General features: G+C 35.8%; 1 protein-coding gene across 1 annotated transcript in view; it reads right to left on the bottom strand.

The window, feature by feature from the left end:
- Positions 1 to 596: 596 nt before the first annotated feature.
- LOC143640654 (transport and Golgi organization protein 1 homolog) overlaps positions 597 to 21192 on the bottom strand; it is a 34369-nt gene continuing 13773 nt past the window's right edge. The window contains exons 2-6 of the mRNA XM_077108309.1: positions 18393 to 18596; positions 15845 to 15993; positions 3076 to 3207; positions 866 to 877; positions 597 to 725 (exon numbers count right to left, since the gene is read on the bottom strand). Coding sequence (XP_076964424.1) covers positions 597 to 725; positions 866 to 877; positions 3076 to 3207; positions 15845 to 15993; positions 18393 to 18594 — 624 coding nt within the window. The 5' untranslated portion in view covers positions 18595 to 18596. The remainder of the gene's footprint in view (positions 726 to 865; positions 878 to 3075; positions 3208 to 15844; positions 15994 to 18392; positions 18597 to 21192) is intronic.

Raw genomic sequence — 21192 nt, forward strand, 5'->3', positions numbered from 1 at the left:
TCAATCTACTAAAAGCAAAGACATGTTATATGGTACTATGAGGAAATACTTCTTAGCATAACTATTATGCTTTTAAAAAGCAATCTATGCTTATTAGCAATAAGAGTATAAAATTATTAAAATTTAAGAAAAATATAAGAACAATGATATTTTGCTGGGCGCGGTGGTGCACACCTGTAATCCCAGTGGCTCAGGAGGCTGAGCTAGAGGGATCCCAAGTTCAAGGCCAGGCTCAGCAACAGTAAGACAATAAGCAACTAAGTGAGACTTGGTCTCTAAATATAGGGGGTTGGGGATGTGGCTCAGTAGAGTGTCCCAGAGTTCAATCCCAGGTACCCCTCCCATCCAAAATGATATTTCAATTTAAGCTTATTTCACAGATGGGAAATACAGTAAAGTGTTGTAGCTTGATATTCCTCCCTTCTCAAAACACTTTCTTTTCAGAAAATGGAATCATTTAATTCTTTGCAAAAAAAAACAGAAATGAAAGCATACTATACACATTACCATTCTTTAAATTATCTACTCAATTACTTAATGCATGATTAAATCATTAGCATAGAAATACTCTTCAAATGTAACACATCTGCATTACATCAATATTCAAAGTTAATCTGCCCCAAATTAAAACTTATCATCTCCCTATCCACAATTTGTTCCTCCTCTTTATCTCCTATCTCAGAGTTGGAACCATCATCATCTACTCTATTATCCATGCTAGCAACCTAGGAATAGTAAAATTTTCAGGAGTTAAAAAAGTAACAGACATTAAAAGTCACTGTATCTACTTCTAACATACATAAAACACACATCAAACACCAATACAATACAAGTTTAAAAAACCTAAAAATTTACCTTGATATACTCTATCTTTTACCTGGAAGAGAGGAAAAAAGATTAAATTTGATGTCAAACATCTGCTCAATAGAAACAGCATTCCTAAAACAACAGTCAGAATCATAACCAAGTGACAATTTAATAACATTCTGGTTCAGGATAATAAATTTATAGAATTAAAAATAAGTAAAGGTTAACAAGCATTTTAAATTTAATTGGTAGTGATATTTCATAAATAGGCTCTGACATAAAAACACTAAGATATGTACCTTATTTCACAGTAAAGATGTGTGTGTGTGTGTGTGTACTCAAAATCATTTACTTGAGAATTCTAAATAACCAGGGTAAAGTCTAGAAACAATGACTATTCAAAAGGAATCTGAGGAAACAATATTAAAGGCATAATCTTTGTACTAAGATATGCCACTTTCACTCACCAGAAAACATCTTAGAACTCCAATTTAAATTTGGCTATTGGCTGAATTTAGAAACTAAGAGGCTACATCATCTTATTTCTACAAACCACTAAATATATAGCAAGAAATCTGAAATGGAAGACTGCTAGAAGAAAATGCACAAGCAACAAGAGAAATGACAATTAACATATTCTGGAAAGGACAAAAACAATCATTTCCTAAAGACAGCAATAAACTGCCTGATAATAAAACCTAAGCAGAAATTTTTAAAAAACATCACTAAATTTCTTTGTAACTTTGCATATACTTGTCCTTTCAAATGCTATAAATGGTGATGGGATACTCAGATGTGTCCAGGGATCATCCATGGGATCTTCGTAATAGGAAATTGCATTCAGAAAACTCCAACACAGAAAGAAATGGCATTTTTGTAATGTCATAGCCTTGCAAACCTTTTACTCAAAATGACAACAGAGGAAAATGGGAAGTAGCATAAAAGCAGTCATCTAAGGAAGAGACTAAAGCTTCAAAGTCAAATGCTGAAACTGAGGAGCAACAGCTAGGAACCAGATCCCACATAACCTAGTGAAAAGAGAAACAGATACCGGGGTTCTTGAAATGAAAGAAACAAGAAAGAAATATAAAGTGTTTTCATGTTTTTCCCTTCTCTTTATCCTTCTATTTCCTTTTTCCTTTTAGCTGAGAAAAAGTTCAATGAGATTAGAAAATTCCTCACAGGAATCCAGGCAAACGATTCTTCTATTTAAGAAGGGAATACTTTTTAAGAGATTTAACACTCAATTGTACGAGGAGAGGAAACTTATCTTAACAATGATATGTCTGATATAATTAAGAAATCAGAAAAAGAACACTCAGATTTGAAAAGATTTCTATCCAATGCTTTTGGCCTCTTTAACTATTAGGCTTTTCATATGCAAAGTCCATTTACCTAAAATAATTTTCTTCCTATTATGTTAAATAACTATGAAACAGAATGACCTACAGTACAAACATAAGTATGTATAAGCGTATTTATATACGCTTATACATATATATACACACATACACAGAGATAGACTAATTCTGCTCAGAAAAAAAAGACTTAATGAACAAAACATTTAATGGATTTTTGGACAACACATAATCTATACTTCCAAAAAAAAGGTATTTTCTGAACATATGATCAAATCATAAAATCTGGGAAAAATATATATGAAAGACTGGAAAAATTATCTCATCTCCTTTTTCTCATTTTACTGTATTTCTTTGTAGCATTTCCCCATTTATATGTGTTTATATTAACATACAGTTCATCAACATTTAAATCTAAGTTTCTGCTTTTTTTTCCACTTCACATTTAATTGTGAGCATTTTCTGTACCTCAAAGCTTTGAAATAGATAAATCTGCCTACTATTCCATTAAGCGAACATACAATAACCCCTAAATGAATTATGTTGTGCTAAGTCTTCAATCTAATACACTGTTCCACTGAAAAACATTGCCAAAATCTTCAAAGCATAGTTATTTCTTTAATATAGATTACTAGACATATATGCTACATAAAATGATATTTATCTAACCTATCCCATCTTTTATCCCACTTTTAAGACTTCTGATACATATGAAACTACTGGTCAGGATGGCTGTAAGAATTACCAGTTCTACCAACTGCACCCACACTAAATTATTTTATAAGGTTAGTTTGACTTAAACCAGTAATTTGTGTTTTAGCAATTGAAAAGGAAAAAAGGGGGGGGCAGTGACTATATAAAATAATCCTTGTGCTTATGTGCTAAGGTATAAGTAAGTTAATTTACTCACAACAAGAACAGTTCTCCAAAAGAAAATGACAAAGGATACCAATCCAAAGAAAACAGTGAAAACTATAGGCTCCCATGGTAGTCCATAAAAATCAGGCCCAGGTTGATACTCATCAGGCAATGTAGTAAACAGCTGAAACACAAATTAGAAGAAATGGGAAACCTTAAATTTATAACAAAACAGTCACAAAGAATCATGGCAATTCTAAACCAACCTCCTCATCAGAAATCCACCTCCTCAATATTTTCCAATAGCTTCTTCAAGAGAGAGGATACTGGCAGTCTCATATTTTTTGTTCACTTGCAGTGTTTTCAAGTATAATGAATCTAAAAACTTTTTTAAAAATTTATTTATGTATCTTTAATTTCAGGTGGACACATTATTTTGTTTTTATATGGTGCTAAGGATCGAACCCCTAACCCTAACCCTAACCCTGACCATAACTCTAAACCTAACCCTAACCCTAACCCTAACCCTAACCCTGTGCCTCATGCATGCTAGGCAAGCGCTCTACCACTGAACCACAACCCCAGCCTGAATCTAAATACTTTAAATTGAGCATACATTTCCAGTTTGTAACAGGCCCTATATCATCACATTGTCTAACACCTGGCTAGAATCCCTCTGGATCATTCTTTTCTCTTAGACAACCTGTTTTTTAAAATTTAAAAAATTCATTTAAGACAAAAACTTAAATATATAAAAGAACTAATTAATTTTATGGCAACAAATAAAAACAATGATGATATACGTATAAGATTTTAAATCTTACTTCCATTCCACTCTTCCATTCCACTCTTATATAAACAGATAAGTGACATGTAATTTCAGACAACTCTTGAGAACTGGCTTAGATAAACTTCTCTGAATTTAACATCCTTCTATAAAATTCAAAGCCTAATTTTAAACGGTTGCTCAAAGGCAGTGCATTAAACACCTGCCTACTCTTTCCTGTTTTCACCGCCCTCTACAGGTAATACGAGATAACTGTCATTTGGGCCCAATTCCCCAGCAGTCTCCTTAGGGAAAAGACCTGTAGTAACGTTAGCTGTTTCAATTGTTGGCTGCATTTCGGAACATAACATGAGGTTGTCACCTCTATTCCGTCAAAAAAAAAAAGTGCAAGTGGGGAAAGCTCAAGTACACTCTCACCGGCCTCGCTTAACAATACAGTCATGTCCTGCCTGCCTTGGGCCTGACACACTCCATTTCTCCGTCGCCACGACAGTCAGTGCACCCACACCTCCAGAACTCAGCCACCCGCCTGCCAGAGTTGGGGTCCCTCCCTGGGAATGGGACCGTCACCTCCAGTAGCTTGGCTATGAGGGCTGCGTAGAGCACTGACAGGGGTCCCAGGAGCTCCGGGTCCCCCGGGGAAGTAGTGACAGAAGGCACAGTGGCAGGTACTGAGTCCATGGTGTAGGGACAGCTGAGCGGAAGCGACGCTTCCCTGCAGAACAGCACAGGACCCTCTCTTTCAACATTTCCTACTTCGGGAGGACCCAGCTCAGGGGGCGGGTAGTGGAAGTGAACTTTGCCTTCCTCCACCGCAGGCGCTTTCTGCCCAAAGCACATAAAATGCGTCATCAGAGGAAGCCGCTGGACGGACTGCAGTGAGCAGACCCAGGATGCCAAGGGGCGGGAGGGAGCGGGAAGAACCAACTGCGGAGCCCAGCGGGGGACAAAGTGAGGAGAGCCCAGCGGAAGAGTCCAAATGAAAGGACTCCAGGAGGAAAGAGGCTCACCTGTCCCAGGAACTGGGATAGGACAATTTAGAAGGCCCTGGAGGAAGCCAGGGAACTAGAAGAAGGGGATTATACACAGAGACTAGAAAAAAGGAGAAAAACAGGCCTCCCAGCCCTTCCCAGAACAAAACCCTGTTTTCAACGTGTGGAGACACCAGGTACCTGCCCCAAAAGTGCAGACAGAAGAAGAGATGCTTCTCCTGCTCCCTTCTAAAGGACTACTGCTCGGACTGGGCTTTCCTTCCCTACTCACTCCAGTCCTATGTTACTTTATCCACTTGTGGATGACACTCTTTTTAAAAAGCGTTACCCTAAGGAATCATGTCATTAACACCCCATGCCGGTGGCTTCATTTCTGGATACCACATTTTAAGGATGCATGACTTGTGGGAAAGAACAGAATCATGAATAGCCCGAAAAGCATGTGCTAAAAATTGAAGAAACTGGGGACGTTTAACTTGGGGAGGGAATGAACATATGTGGATCTTTAAAAATCTGTCGTCAAGTTGAATATAGTCAATTCAAAAGAACAAGAATAAGCAGGAAAGCACTGAAAAAGAAGAGCAATGAAGGGTACAGGGAGGGCAGACTATATAATCAAATCATGTACCCTCGTCCAAGCCCAAGAATACATAGAGTTTGTAGGACAGAATAGAGACTCCAGAAATATAGCCAACTGCACTGGACATTTGGGGTACAATAAAAGTTAGTCTGGGGAAAATAGACTTTCTAATAAGTAGCGTTTGCAAATACCACATGGAAAATTATAAAATTGGATTTTTCTCTAATTATTCAAAAGATAAACTACAAATGGATAAGAAACCTGAATGTAAAAATAGAAAATAAACAAGTACTAGAAAATATTGGGTGAAATTTTCTATGTATTATGAGTGGTCAAAACCTGCCTCATTGAAAAAATCTTTCCTGGCTGTATATAAACCTGCTACACATACACACACACACACACACACACACACACACACACACACCCATGCAGTTTGACAATGACAACCTGAGAAAAAATATTTGCAACATATTATTGTCCAAAGAATCATGTTCCTGAAATATAAAGAACATTATAAATAAAATGGCCAGCAAACCTATACAAAAATGGGCTGAAGAAATAAACAGATCTCAGGAAAAGAAATGCAAATACCTATAACATATGGAAACATGTTCTGCTTAGCTCATAATGAACAAAATACAAATTAAACCACACCAAGATACCATTTCTCACTTGCATTGGCAAGATCCAAACGTTTGACAACATACTCAGTAGGTGAGAGAATGTGGGGGAATACAAATTCTCAGACACTGCTGATAAGTATACAAAATGATACAACCCTTATGGATGAGATTTGGCAACATCTCCCAAAACTGCTTATATATTTACCTATTAACTCAACAATCCCACTTTTTTTTTTTTTTTTTTTTTACTTTTTCAGTGCTGGGAAGGGTACCTAGGGCAAGTGCTCTACTGCGGAGCTATAGTCCCCCAGCCCTAACTTCTAAATATACTGGGAATACAAGAACAAATGTTTAAAACTTGTATTTACAAAACTATGTTATTCAAGCATTAATTATAATAACACAAGATAGTCACAAAAGGCTGAAACAACCGTCATCAATAAAAGTTGTTGAATAAACCAAAGAAGAAAGAAAATAATTTTAAATACTGCTAAGAGCTGGTTTCCAGAATACATTTTTTTAAAATGAAGTAGAGAAAAGTATTTATAGAACACTATTTGTATCTTAGAAAGTGAAAAAAGATGAATATATTTCTTATAGCTTTGAGGTAAAATTGACATGCAATAAATTGCATGTATTTAAAGTGTGTAATTTGATAAATTTGATAAACATGAAATTATGAAATCACCATTATAATCAAGATAATATACACATCCTTTACTTCCAAAAATATTATCATTCTCTAGGAAATTCTGCCCTTTGTCACCCTTCCTTCTTGCCCCCCACATTCCCACTCCTCCAGCAAAATGTCTATCTTAATAGATTGCTTTGTATTCCTCAAGTTTTATGTGTATGGGATAATATATTGTATTTTCTATGGCTTCTCTTATTCAGCATAATTTGAGATTCATCTACATCAGTTAATCTATCATCTATTTTTATTGCTGAGTAGCATTTCATTATATGTACGTACCACAATTTGTCTATCATCTATTGATAGACATTTGGATTTTTTTCCAGTTTGGGGCTTTTACAACTAAAATAGCCAAGAACACTGATATAAAATTCCTTCTATTACTATATAACTTATCTTTTCTTTGGAAAAGAATGGTTGGATATGACTGGTGTATGTTTACCTTTTTAAGAAGGTGATTCTACCTCTTTATATCCCCACCAGCTGTGTACCCATCCAGTTCCTCCATCTCTTCTCCAACCACTCAGCACAATTATCTTTAATATTAGCTACTTAATAAGTGTGTAGTGGTAACTCTTATGCTTTAAAATTGCATTTCCCTGATAATTATGTCAAGCATTTTTAATGTCTTTATTTACTATATGTTTATCTTCTTTGATTAAGTGTTATTTTACAGGACTATATTTTTTCTTTCTAATGAGTTCTAAGAGTTCTTCATATATTCGTGATGCAAGTCTTTTATCAGATAAATGCTTTCCACTAATTTCCTCCCATCTTGTGTTTTGTGTATTTCATTCACTTCAAAGTGTATTTTGAATTACAGAGGTTTTAGTTTGATGAATCCCAAATTGTGAAATCCTTTTTAATGCTTTTGTTGTCAAATTTAAGAAATCTTTGCCGAACCTAAGTTCAACAAAAATTTTTCTCTTATTTTTTTCCTAGAGGTTTTGTAGTTTTGAGTTTAATATTTAAGTCTGTGAGTTAATTCAGGTGTCTAATGCAAGGCATGGATCAATATTTTGCGTATAAATATGCAGTAATTTCAGTACCATTTGCTGAAAAAACTTTCCATTCTCTACTTGTCTTTCCATCTTTGTCAATGACTGTTGCCATATATATGTGTATCTATCTCTGAATTCTTGGCTCTGTTCCAATGTTTTGTCTGCGATCCTAATTACTGTAGCTTTAGAATAATTTTTTTTTCTTTTTCCCTCTTTGTATGGTACTAGGGATTGAACACATGAACTTGCATATGCTAGGCAAGTGCTCTACCACTGAGCTACATCCCCAGCCCTAGCTTAAGTCTTGAAGCTACGTATTCTAGGTCTGTTGCAATCAGCTTGTCATTTTCTACAAAACTCTGCTGGGATTTTGATTGGAATAATGTTGACTCTGGTGATTAAACTGGGATGAATGGAAACCTTAGTCTTCTGACTCATAAATTAGGTATCTCTTTCCATTTAGGTTCTCTTTAATTTCTATCAGCAATATTTTATAGTTTTTAATATATACATTTTAGTTTTTGCCATGTTTATGTTTAAATACTTCATATTTTTATTCTATTGTACATGGAAATCTTTAAAATTTCAATTTCTAATTATTCATTGTTAATATATAGAAAATATAATTGCTTTTAGATGTAAACTTTACAATAGCTTTTTTCTAGATCATACCAGATTTTGTCTATATATGTTCATGTTATCTGAAAATAAAGAGAATTTTATTTCTTCCTTTCCAATCTGAGTCCATTTTATTTCTTTTTCTTGCCTTAGTATACTAGCTATTTCCTTACTGCACCCCAGTACAATGCTGAATAGATGTAATGTGAGTAGACATCTCTGTTTGGTTTCTGATCTTGGGGAAAAGTATTCAATTATCAATCATTAAGTATGAGGTTAGCTGCATTTTTTTCAGAGGATGTTTTAAGCTCCCTTCTATTCCTAGTTTGTTGTTTGTTTTTTCTACATCAATAATCAATGCTGAGGGGCTGGGGTTGATACTCAGTAGTAGAGCACTTGCCTAGCATGTGTGAGGCAATGGGTTCGATTCTCAGCACCACATATAAATAAGTGAATAAAATAAAATCAATCAACATCTAAAAAAATTTTTTTAAATAATAATCAGGGCTGTTTTTTTTTTTTTTTTACATGTCGATGGGATTTATTGTCACCTACTTGTACATGCACACAAAATAACAATATAATTTGGCCAATATTACTCCCCAACATTTTCCACCTCTGCTATATTTTTTTTAAAGAGTGAGAGAGAGGGGGGGAGAGAGAGAGAGAGAGAATTTTTTAATATTTATTTTTTAGTATTTGGCAGACACAGCATCTTTGTACGTGGTGCTGAGAATCGAACCCGGGCAGCACGCATGCCAGGCGAGCGCGCTACCACTTGAGCCACATCCCCAGCCCTCTGCTATATTTTTTAAATGCTTGTTTTGTATCTCTTGAGCTGAACACAAAGATTGTGCTTTTAGGTACATCAATGTGGTAAATTTCATTGATTTTCAAATGTTAAATAAATTTTGGATTCTTGACATAAATCCCCATCATCAGTCTAGTTTTTGTCTATGATGTATTTTCCTTTTACATATTGTTGTATTTGACTTAAATTTTTGTTTAGAATTACTGTACAGGTTCATTGGAGATCCCGTGAGAGGTCTGTGGTTTTCTTTTCTTGTTATATCTTTGTCTTGGTTTAGTGTAGTGATAACACTGGCTTCATAAGAGAAATATTTCCTTGCTTTAATATTCTACAAGGGTTTAGTATTACTAATACTATTAGGAATTAGTATCATTTCTTCCTTACAGGTTTAATTGGATCACCAATAAAGCTATCTGTGTCTTATTTTTTTTTCTTTGTAGAAAGGTCTTTACCTATACCTTCAATTTCTTTAATAGTCAACAAGGTTTATGAAGATGTCTGTTTTTCTTGAGTCAACTTTTGCAACTGGTGGCTTAAATGGAATTTCTTCATTTCAACTAAATTGTCAAGTTAATTAACATAAACTGTTCATAATATCCCCATTATCAGTCTAGTATCTGTGGAATCTGTAGTTATATCCCTTCTCTGATTTTGGATATTGGTAATCTGTGTCTCCTCTTTTATTTCCCTTGCTAGATGTTGATCAATTTTATTCATCTTAAAGAACTAGCTGTGGGTTTCATGGATTTTCTCTTATTTTCCTTTTTTAAAATTTCACTGACTTATGGTCTTTATTATATCTTTTTTTTCTTGCTTACTTAGAGATTAACTTATTTTTCCTTTTCAAGTTTCTCATAGTAGGAACTAAAGTCAATGACTGGAGACTTCTTTTTTAATAAAGCTATCTGGGCCTGGTAGTGCTATAAATTTTCCAATAACGCTTTAGTGACATTGCACAAATGGATATGTTGTTTTCAGTTTTATTCAACTCAAAATATGAATTTCTTCTCTGATTTATTTGACTCAAAAAATATTTAGCAGTGGGGGCTAAGGTTGTAGCTCAGTGGTAAAGTGCTTGCCTCACATGTGTGAGGCACTGGATTCGATCCCCAGCACCACATGAAAATAAATGTACTGTGTGTTCATCTACATATATATATATATATATATATATATATATATATATATATATATATATATATATATATATATCAGCCTGGCACTTAAGTTTCCAAATATTTGGGAATTTTCCATTATTGATTTCTCATTTTATTGTGTTCAGAAAAAAAGCTTTGCCTGTCTTTGAATACTTTTATATTTACTGATAATTTTTTTTTTAAGATCCAGAATATGGTTTATCTTGGTAAATGTTACAAGTGCACTAAGAAGAATAGGTATTCAGCTCTTTGGGCGTTTTCTATAAATGTCAATTAATTTCAAATGGATGGATTGATTATGTCACTCATACTTTCTACAACCTTACTTTTATTTTTCGTTTTCTGCCAATTGCTGAGGAGAGGATATTGAAATCTCTAAATGTAATCCTATATTCATCATTTTCCTCTTAATTCTATCAATTTTTATACTTCATGTATTTTGAAGGTCTAATATTAAAAGTACAAGCACTTAGGTTTATTATATAATCTTGACTGACTCCTTTATCATTAGGAAATAACTTTCTTTAGTCCTGATGATATATTTTTTGCCCCACAACCTCATTTGGTTTAATGTAGCTACTCCAGATTTCCTTGACTAGTTTTTAACATGAGATACCTTTCTCAATCATTTTAATTTTGACTTCTCTGTGTCTTTCTATTTACAGTGTTATTCCCATAGACCTCTATTTGGGTCTTGCTTCTTTAGGCAATATGACAATCTCTGTTTTTAACTGATGTATTTAGATACTTTCCACTTAATAGGATTACTGCTGTGCATAGGTGTAAGCTTAATATAATCTTCTATTTGTTCCTTCTGTTCTTTGTTCTTTTTCTTTTCTTTCTGTCTTCTTTTGCAGAAATACCACTATTGGTATTTTTAGTGACTCCTCTATTGGCTTATTAAGCTATATCTCTGTTTTCTAATCTTAGTGCTTCAGGGTTTAGAATATACATCTTTAATTTGTCACAATCTACCTTCAGATGATACTATAGTACTTCACATATTCAATAAGAATGTTACAATAGTTACTACCCTTCTGAGATTTATACTGTTGTCATGTATTTTACTTTACATGTTTTCTAAGTCCCATACTACACTGATATTTGTCTTTAAACAGTCAATGACTTTTTAAAATGTTCAAATAAGAAAAATTATTTTGAATATTTATGCACACAGTCACCATTTTCAGTGCTCTTTACTCCTTTTTCCATTATTTCCATCTGCTGTATGGTGCAAGTGTAGGGTGAATTCTTTCAGCTTGTATGTCAGTACAAGTCTTCATTTTAGAAAGATATTTCACTGGGCATGATATTATTGGCCAACATTATTGCTCTTCAAATATATTAAAGGTATCACCCACTATATTCTCTTATGCCTAATTTCTGACAAGAAATCTGATGTCATCCTTAGTTCTTTTCTACATAAAAGTGTTCTCTAACTGCTAAGATTGCTCTTTATCACTGGTTTTGAGCAATTTATTTATGATATAATATACCCTGATATAGCTTTATTCATGCTTTTTGTACTCTAGTTCCATTTAATATCTTGGATCTGCAGATTTACAGGTTTTTTTATTTTTTTTATTGGTTATTCAAAACATTACAAAGATTGCAGAATCACATCGGTTACACATCCACATTTTTACATAATGCCATAATAGTAACTGTTGTATTCTGCTACATTTCCTATCCTCTACTATCCCCCCTCCCCTCCCCTCCCATCTTCTCTCTCTACCCCATCTACTGTAATTCATTTCTCTTCTTATTTTTTTCCCATTCCCCTCACAACCTCTTATATGTAATTTTGTATAACAATGAGGGTCTCCTTCCATTTCCATGCAATTTCCCTTTTCTCTCCCTTTCCCTCCAACCTCATGACTCTGTTTAATGTTAAACTTTTCCTCCTGTTCTTCCTCCCTGCTCTGTTCTTAGTTGCTCTCATTATATCAAAGAAGACATTTGGCATTTGTTTTTTAGGGGTTGGCTAGCTTCACTTAGCATAATCTGCTCTAATGTCATCCATTTCCCTGCAAATTCAATGATTTTTGTCATTTCTTAGTGCTGCGTAGTACTCCATTGTGTATAAATGCCACATTTATTTTTATCCATTCATCTATTGAAGGGCATCAAAGTTGGTTCCACAATCTAGCTATTTTGAATTGTGCTGCTATGAACATCGATGTGGCAGTATCCCTGTAGTACACTATTTTAAGGTCTTCAGGGAATAGTCCGAGAAGGGCAATAGCTGGGTCAAATGGTGGTTCCATTCCCAGCTTTCCCAGAAATCTCCATACTGCTTTCCATATTGGCCGCACCAATTTGCAGTCCCACCAGCAATGTACAAGAGTACCCTTTTCCCCACATCCTCGCCAGCACTTGTTGTTGTTTGACTTCATAATGGCTGCCAATCTTATTGGAGTGAGATGGTATCTTAGGGTGGTTTTGATTTGCATTTCTCTGACTGCTAGAGATGGTGAGCATTTTTCCATGTACTTGTTGATTGATTGTTATGTCCTCTTCTGAGAAGTGTCTGTTCAGGTCTTTGGCCCATTTGTTGATTGGGTTATTTGTTTTCTTATTGTTTAATTTTTTGAGTTCTTTGTATACTCTGGATATTAGGGCTCTATCTGAAGTGTGAGGAGTAAAAATTTGTTCCCATGATGTAGGCTCCCTGTTTACCTCTCTTATTGTTTCTCTTGCTGAGAAAAAACTTTTTAGTTTAAGTAAGTCCCATTTGTTGATTCTTGTTTTTAACTCTTGTGATATGGGTGTCCTATTAAGGAATTTGGAGCCCAACCCCACAATATGTAGATCGGAGCCAACTTTTTCTTCTATCAGATGCAGAGTCTCTGATTTGATATTAAGCTCCTTGATCCATTTTGAGTTAACTTTTGTGCATGGCGAGAGGAGGGGATTCAGTTTCATTTTGTTGCATATGGATTTCCAGTTTTCCCAACACCATTTGTTGAAGATGCTATCCTTCCTCCATTGCATGCTTTTACCCCTTTATCGAATATAAGATAATTGTAATTTTGTGGATTGGTTTCTGTGTCCTCTATTCTATACCATTGGTCCACCTGCCTGTTTTGGTACCAGTACCATGCTGTTTTTGTTACTATTGCTTTGTAGTACAGTTGATGCATGTATACACTATGTAACATTTAAATCAGGTTAAATATATCTACCTCCTCAAACATCATTTATGGTAAAACTTTCACAATCTTTTCTTCTAGTACTCTGAAATGTACAGTATGTTATGGTTACCTATAGTCCCCTACTATTCTCTCTGCTCTTATTTGAAAGTTTCCATGATAAAAATACTAAAAATAATTTTTAAATTAAGATATAACTTCAAATATTTAAAGGATTTCTATGTAGAAAAGAATTCAATTTTATAGAGGAAATCATGTGGAGGAAAATTTGGAGTCAATACAAGGATGAACTAGACAACAGAAGAACAAGTAGCCTTGTAAGAGAGTGATTCATGCTAGGAAATACTGGTGTACAGGCCTCATAACTATTCGTCAGGGCCACAGTAAAAAAATTACAGCAATGAGTGAGAAACTAGACTAACAGCCTTCCAAGGTTTCTTCTAACACTAAGATTCTACTAAGATTCCATTGATCAATGAATCTGATTGGTGCACATTCCCAAACACATCAGAGCCTATTACTCTCCAGTCCTATCAGATATCATACTACTTGTTTAAGATTTTACATTGACTTGTTCATAATTTTTGCATATATTTGTTAAGTCCTTTTCTTAAGGCTTTCAAAAATCACAATCATGCCTTACACCTGTTAGACTCTTTTAGTACTCGCACAATGTCCTGTACATACTGGGCCATCAAAATGCCTTTTTGAAGGCTCCTTTCAAATCAGTCTCGTAACATTGTGCCTCTTCTTTGCCACTCACGTCAATGTCTTACCTATCACCGCAAAATCACTGACCATACCTGCACCACATTTGTGTACCCCGACCTAGACCTAGAGGAGGGCTCTGTGCATACCTAAAAATATGAATAAAGAAATCCTTCCCATATCGTGAGGCTGTAAACTTTCCAAGTGATGTTGATTCATTCTGATAATCAAATTATGACTGTGGAAGACTGGGCTTTAATCAATGGAAATATCATTATTCTACCTGCCTGGCTTATACATACTCCTTACCCAGGTGGCTGCCACCACCATGAACAAACATGGAGCCAACTGAAAAATGATTCATTTCTCCCCATCACATCTTTTCCACCCTGGTGGTCTTTCCTCCCCAGGTATTCATTGTCTTTATACCACCTCTGACTGCCTACATGAGAATTAGGGGGTGCGTGGGGGTAAAACCCTACAAAATGCCAGACACCTCACCAGACACTTTACCTTGTCAAATCATTTAATTCTTATGATTGGTGTAAGCATTATCTACATTTTTCAGATGGGGAATCTGATATTCAAAAGTTTAGTTATTTGCCCAAACTTCTAAATGATAACCTTGGGATTTGAAACCAGATCTACCTGGCTTCAAAATCTATACATTTTACAAGAAAAACAACAACATCACTTTTTTTACACAAGTCTTGAAATAACACAACCTACAGGAAACAACTTCAGTTGAGAAGGATTCCTGTCACAATGGCCCTAGGACCATCTTATCTTCCAATCTCTAAAAGCTTTCTCATTCCTATAATTAAACTCTAAAAGTCCAATATCAACAAATACCATGAGGGGGAGGTAAGTCCTAAAATGCTTAGATAAGCTTCTAGACAGATTAAATGTCTTGTTTGGATCATGATTTTCTTTAGAAAGGTCAGCCTTAAGTGACTCTTTCTAAGAAACAGATCTAACCTAATTCCTTTCATTCTTAAAACTTTCTAAGGATCCCCACTATTAATGGTCTAATGCTACTTTGGCTCATGACTTCCTTTAAGATTTGCTGGCCTCTCCAACAGACCATTCCCCTCCAACTTCACACTTTATACAACACCAACTATTCACATTCTCCTGTCCTCCCCAAATATCCTTTTCTTCATGTTTCCATTTCTCTGAACACATTTCTTCTGACTGCCAGATTCCCCCACCATCCTCCACCCCAGCCTGTCTAATCAACAACAAACCACATGTCACACTCCTGTTTGCCCTTTGCCTGTGCTTCAAACACATCTCAACTACTTTCTGACCTTATTGATCACCCTTCCAACCATAATAAATGCATTTATGGACAATAATGTTCTACCATCAAATAAATACCTCTCTTTCTGCCATTATCTTACTGTGTTTCAAGTGAATGCTATTATCTCCCTGCCAGAATGAAAGGTTCTGAGGGGAAGAACCAAGTTTTTACAGGTGTACAAATGTCCAGCCTTGGTAGACAGCAAATCTTCCTCATATGCTAAACTAAGTAGCCATTAAGCCACACCCTTATGGCTTTTGTTTTAGGAGCTATCTACTCAAAGGGTCAGGAGTCATTTTCATAAAGACATTTTAAGTTCTTCACTTCATGACCAGAAACCACTTAAAAACTAATAATCAACATTCTAATTGAAGAAACTATGTCAAACTTACCATCTTAGTGAAATAAAGCAAGAATGAATATAACAAGGAAAGCATGTTGTCCAAAAGGGTGGCATCTGCTGGCTCTTCCACCATTATCTCCTCTACTTGGTTTTCTGTATCAGCATCATCAACAGGAGTACCTTCTGTTATAAGTAGCTCTAAAATTGAAAGGGGAAATGGCTATTTTATTTTATGCTATAGAATAAGAATTGCCTCTCTTCAGTTTCAATATTCATCGAGTGTTTCACTAAATATATGAGTCACAGTGCCTGGAATATGTGGCTTTCCTAAAGACAATTAACACAGAGAAGAAAACTTCAAAATCCTAATTAGAGCAGTCAGACCCTTCAATTATAAAATGAACAATCTCCAGTCTACTCTCCACTACTTCCATGGCCATACAACTGCTATCAGAACAATATTTACTAAAGGAAAATTTTTAAAACCAGAGATATATAGACATGGTCACAATCAACAAACATGAATTTAGTGCTGGTGAAACTTTGTGTTAAAAATTTTCGGAAAGCTGAAAGAGAGGGAGGGAGTCTTGGTTTGCAGATTTACAGGTGGAATGAGCCAAGGCTTAACACAGCATCTGGCACCTGGCAGAGATACTCAACAACTATTTATTGAGTGGACAGATGACAGCTATTTAAAAAGAACACAGTAATACCAAGAGAGACTAAAGGGAATTGGGTACAGACCTGCATTGAGGCTCTGTGAATGAGGTAGAATTCCAGTTAGATCTGAGAACTTGTAGGGGTGGAATTTCAGTATGAGTTACATAAGACTGGGGTACGTTTGATTAAACAGCTAGGAGTCCAACATGCAGTTATTAAGAAGTTGGACCAGTTGGGCTGGGGATGTGGCTCAAGCGGTAGTGCGCTCGTCTGGCCGTGCGGCCAGGGTTCGATCCTCAGCACCACATACCAAAAAAAAAAAAAAAAAAAAATGTTGTGTCCTCCGATAACTAAAAAATAAATATTAAAACTAACTAACTAACTAACACTCTCTCTCTCTCTCTCTCTCTCTCTCTCTCTCTCTCTCTCTCAAAAAAAAAGGAAGTTGGACCAGTTGCCTCTAAGGTCTTTCTCAACCCTGAGATTCTATTCACTACTATTTTTTTAAGCTTTTGCCTAATTTTTAATTTTTTTTTTTTTTAGTTTTTGATGGACCTTTATTTTATTTATTTGTACGCAGTGCTGAGAATCAAACCCAGTGCCTCACATGTTAGACAAGCACTCTACCACTGAGCTACAACCCCAGGCCCTCCATTCACTATTAGTCTATGAATTTGACTGCTGGTGAAGTCTGCCCATTGGCTCAGCATCTCAGCACCTGAGACACATTAAATGACATTTGGGAAGATTTTACCTATAAAGGTGATTGACATCATTTTGTGGTAGAACCTAAAAGGCCAGGGAAATAATTCATGCTTAATTTTGTAAGCCAAGTTTTCCCTAATCTTGAAAGTTTTGGAGCATGAAAATAACAAATCTTAATGGTGCGTGATTCATTTTCAGAACCTTATGGAGTTAAAGACAGTTCAGAAGTCAGTAGTGTTCATATATGGATGCAATGTCTTCTGGAAAATGGGAGAACTGATATGTTATTCCTTCTCAAATTAACTGAATCCCCCCTGCTATGAGTTCTCCTACACTCTGTGTGTGCAGATGGGGGGGGGGTCAGGATCAGTGCTGCCAAGCCCTGCACTGGTGCAGGATAATGCTATAGCTATGCTTACAGACCAGAACCTTTAAAAACACAAAATACAGTAATTATGGCTTCATAGCACCATACTGGATGGATAAAATAAAACAATTAGTTATCATCTAATTTACTGATAAAATGAGAGTGAACAACACAAAAGTAGAATGCTGTTGATGCCATTATTGGGGATTTTTTTGAAAAATTGTTTCTCATCTCCCACTGGATACTGTGCACTATGATGAAGTATTCATAAGTGTCAGTCTAAAATGGATTGCAGTTCTGTACTGTTTCCTGTAAGTATATAGTATAAAGATCTGGACCATTGACTGCATTTGAAAAAGTTTAATTACCATGTCCAGGAAGCAAGTCAAAACAGGACTTGAGCTATATTACATTCCATTTAGAAGAAAAGGGAAAAAACACAGAATTTATGAGACTATGAACAGTGATTCTCAAGCTAACTTGTACCAGGCCAGACTTTCCTGGAAGGCCTGCTAAACACAGATTGTGGGTCCCACCCCTAGAGTTTCTGGTGCTGTTGGTCTGGTTGAAAATTACAGTTTTAGAGCATAAGGCCTTTGAAGAATAATATTTTAGTTGTAAATGGTTTACACAAGCTAGTCATAGCTAAACATTTTCTTTTAGGTGAGTTACAGTCTCTGGCCTATTTTTGATTTCTAGTCATCTTTATTCTTGATTTTCTCTCACTTAAGAGATTTTTTTTTTTTGAACTCACATGTACCTATATCACTCTCTGCTCTATTTTGTAGCTTTGGCAACAAATATCCTTGAAAGCCTTCATTATGATAATGCCTCTACTTTGTAGAGAAAAATTGGCAAGCTTTACCTGGGTCTACTTTCTCAGTATTTGGGATCTGAGACACTTCTGAGACACCCATGTCCTCAGTCACATGTTGACTCAAGAGGCTGGGCTCTTCAGGATGGTTCATATTTAAATGATGACTCAGGAGGCGAGGCTCTTCATGAAGATTTCTATTAAGATGATTTGTGTTCTCTTTAGGAAAATCATCTTCATGGGGTGGCTGCATCTCTACAGGGGAAAAGAATGCACTGAACCAGCTGGATGACACTATCTAACCCCACTTAAGCCCAATGATCAGCACTCCCCCTCAGCACACAGCTCCAGATACCTCAACACTGCCTTCCATGTCCTGGCATGCGCCCATGAGAACAACTGGGCAAGGATACGGGAGGGTTAATTGTTTTCATCCCATTTAAAGGATGACTGAACTATACAGTCAAATTTATAAAGAAGCCTTTAATCCAAAGTATTTCATAAACAAATACATTTATGATAGAGGCTTCAATAACTTACCTTCCCTTGGCAAACCAACATACACCCACATGAATAAATGTGCAGAGGAGAATTCTGGTCCAGATCAAAAATGTGAAATGTCTATTCTGCTCAGAAATAACAGGAACTCTTTCATCTACAAGTGTGCTGGTCTCACCGAGCCAGTATAGAGAAGGGAATTCCGTAAGTCTAGCTTGCTAATGTGTCTTTCAAATATGTTCAAAGTAACCTAGGAGCCAAATGGTGGACCTATCTCCTTCCTGAGCTCAGGACATAGACCAATAGGATCCAGAGCAAAGATTATCTCTTCACAGCTTCATATTCTACGCTGAACATTCACTTGTACTTTGCATTCTTATCCAAAATATATCTGCTTTGATTAAATGTACAACTGTTTTCTTCCACAAATTATCAGGTAAAATTAGCATTCTTGGGAAGTAAATTTTTCCAATGGCTTTATGTCCTTCTGGAATTCTTATCATATACTCTCAGTTGAAATATTTCATTTTGAAAAACAATGGATAGAGATGATCAAATATGAAACCAGGAAACAGAAAGCTTTTATCAGGATATTGGCTCATTGTCAGTTTGACGAATATTTAATTGAAAGGCTTCTATGTGTCAAGCACTACATTATAAGGCTTGTCATCCTGGTTCCATCTTTGATTAATATGAATGCAAGGACCTTAGAACCCAGTGGAGTAAAACCAGAATAAGTGACCTCTCCCCCAAGAGACTGGAAATAGCATGGTATCCACAAAAGATAAATGCTGGGGAGGGGAATTCAGGCAAGCTATCCATTAAAAGTTATTCTAGGGCTAGGGTTGAGTGACAGAGCACTTGCCTAGTGCAGGTGAGGCACTGAGTTTGATCCTCAGCACCACATAAAAAGAGATTAAATTCTAAAAAAAAAAAAAGTTATGCTAGTCACTCCACACCCACATGATCTAGTACAGATATTTTATGATTAAGAAATTATGTTTAATAAAGCCCTTTTATAATTTTAATATAAAATCTGTACTGTTAACAGGTCTACTTTGTGCATTAGTTTCTCATTTATATCTTTCTCTTTAGCTTTTTATAAAATTTCTCTTTGAACATGCTAACCAATCCCAACTGTCCTAAAGGAAAAAAAAGAATAAGCAATGTCCTTTCATGCTCTAGCCCAAAAGAATGAATAAAGGAACATATGGGGCTCCTGAGTCAGCCTTCTTTCTCCTTTAGGCACATGGAAACTGAGCAGAACTTTACAATAATACACAAAAACACCTGGATGGAACAACTCCTTTTCTCCAGCTCAAGCCGCAGGCAGGTATTTACCTTCAGCTTTAGCCCAGATTTCCTCTAGAGAAGGCGCTGTTATCAATGGAGCAGTCTCCTCCACTGTGGAGTGCTTGTACCTCACAAAATAGATCAAGTATTGGATATCATCAAGCACTGCAGCCTCTTCAAATATGTTACTTTCCTTTATTCCTATGTCTCTAATATCATTCACAGGATTATCAAGCATTTGCTCTGCTACGCTCAAAATGTGTGACTCAGAGGCACGGAAGACCTTATCTAGAACTTTTTCCATGTTATAGGGCAGGCTCTCCTGCTGTGCCGACTTGTTTCAAAACATCCTCATTCGTATTTTTTTTTTAATAAACAAAATCAAAAGTGGGTATCCTATCTGACAAGGAACAAGTTTAACCATGAAAAAAGGTCAGGCAATACCTTCATGCTTAAAATGCAGGACTAGAATCACAATTGATCTAGAAACTGGTAGAAGCAACATTTTTCTTTTGGTTGACCAAATACACAGTTTCTGATTTAAGATGAAATGGACAATAGATGTATGTAAAAAGCACAAAGAAGAAATGGAAATAACACTTTTTCTAAAAGCCAGTTAGCAGTAAAATACACAAGAATGTGTGTTTTATAAAAATATATGTCTGAGGAACAAACACAGATTTGGAGAGGGTAACTTGTTTTTCTGAAGCTAAAATAGGACTATTTTCAAAACTGTCAGCATCCTAATTCATATATAATTAAGAGGCCAAGTTGAAGGTGAAAGACACTTTAAGGTGGGGAATTCTCATCACAAGTGGAAATGGCAATGTTTCTCTTGTTCCCCCTTAGGTCATAGAGGATTTACAAATCAGTAATATATTAGGTGACAACATAATGCATACTATGGAGCACCTAATTAGTTTTTTTTTTTTTGAGCACTTATTTGGAAGGCACACAAGGACACCTGACATACACACCTCACTACTTCCTACAACACAACACAGACCCACCTGTTGTGTTTGGTCACATCTGTTTGGACACAGGCCATTTCTCAAGTTAT

Source organism: Callospermophilus lateralis, unplaced genomic scaffold (genome assembly GCF_048772815.1).
Source record: "Callospermophilus lateralis isolate mCalLat2 unplaced genomic scaffold, mCalLat2.hap1 Scaffold_44, whole genome shotgun sequence".
Taxonomy (NCBI): Eukaryota; Metazoa; Chordata; class Mammalia; order Rodentia; family Sciuridae; genus Callospermophilus; species Callospermophilus lateralis.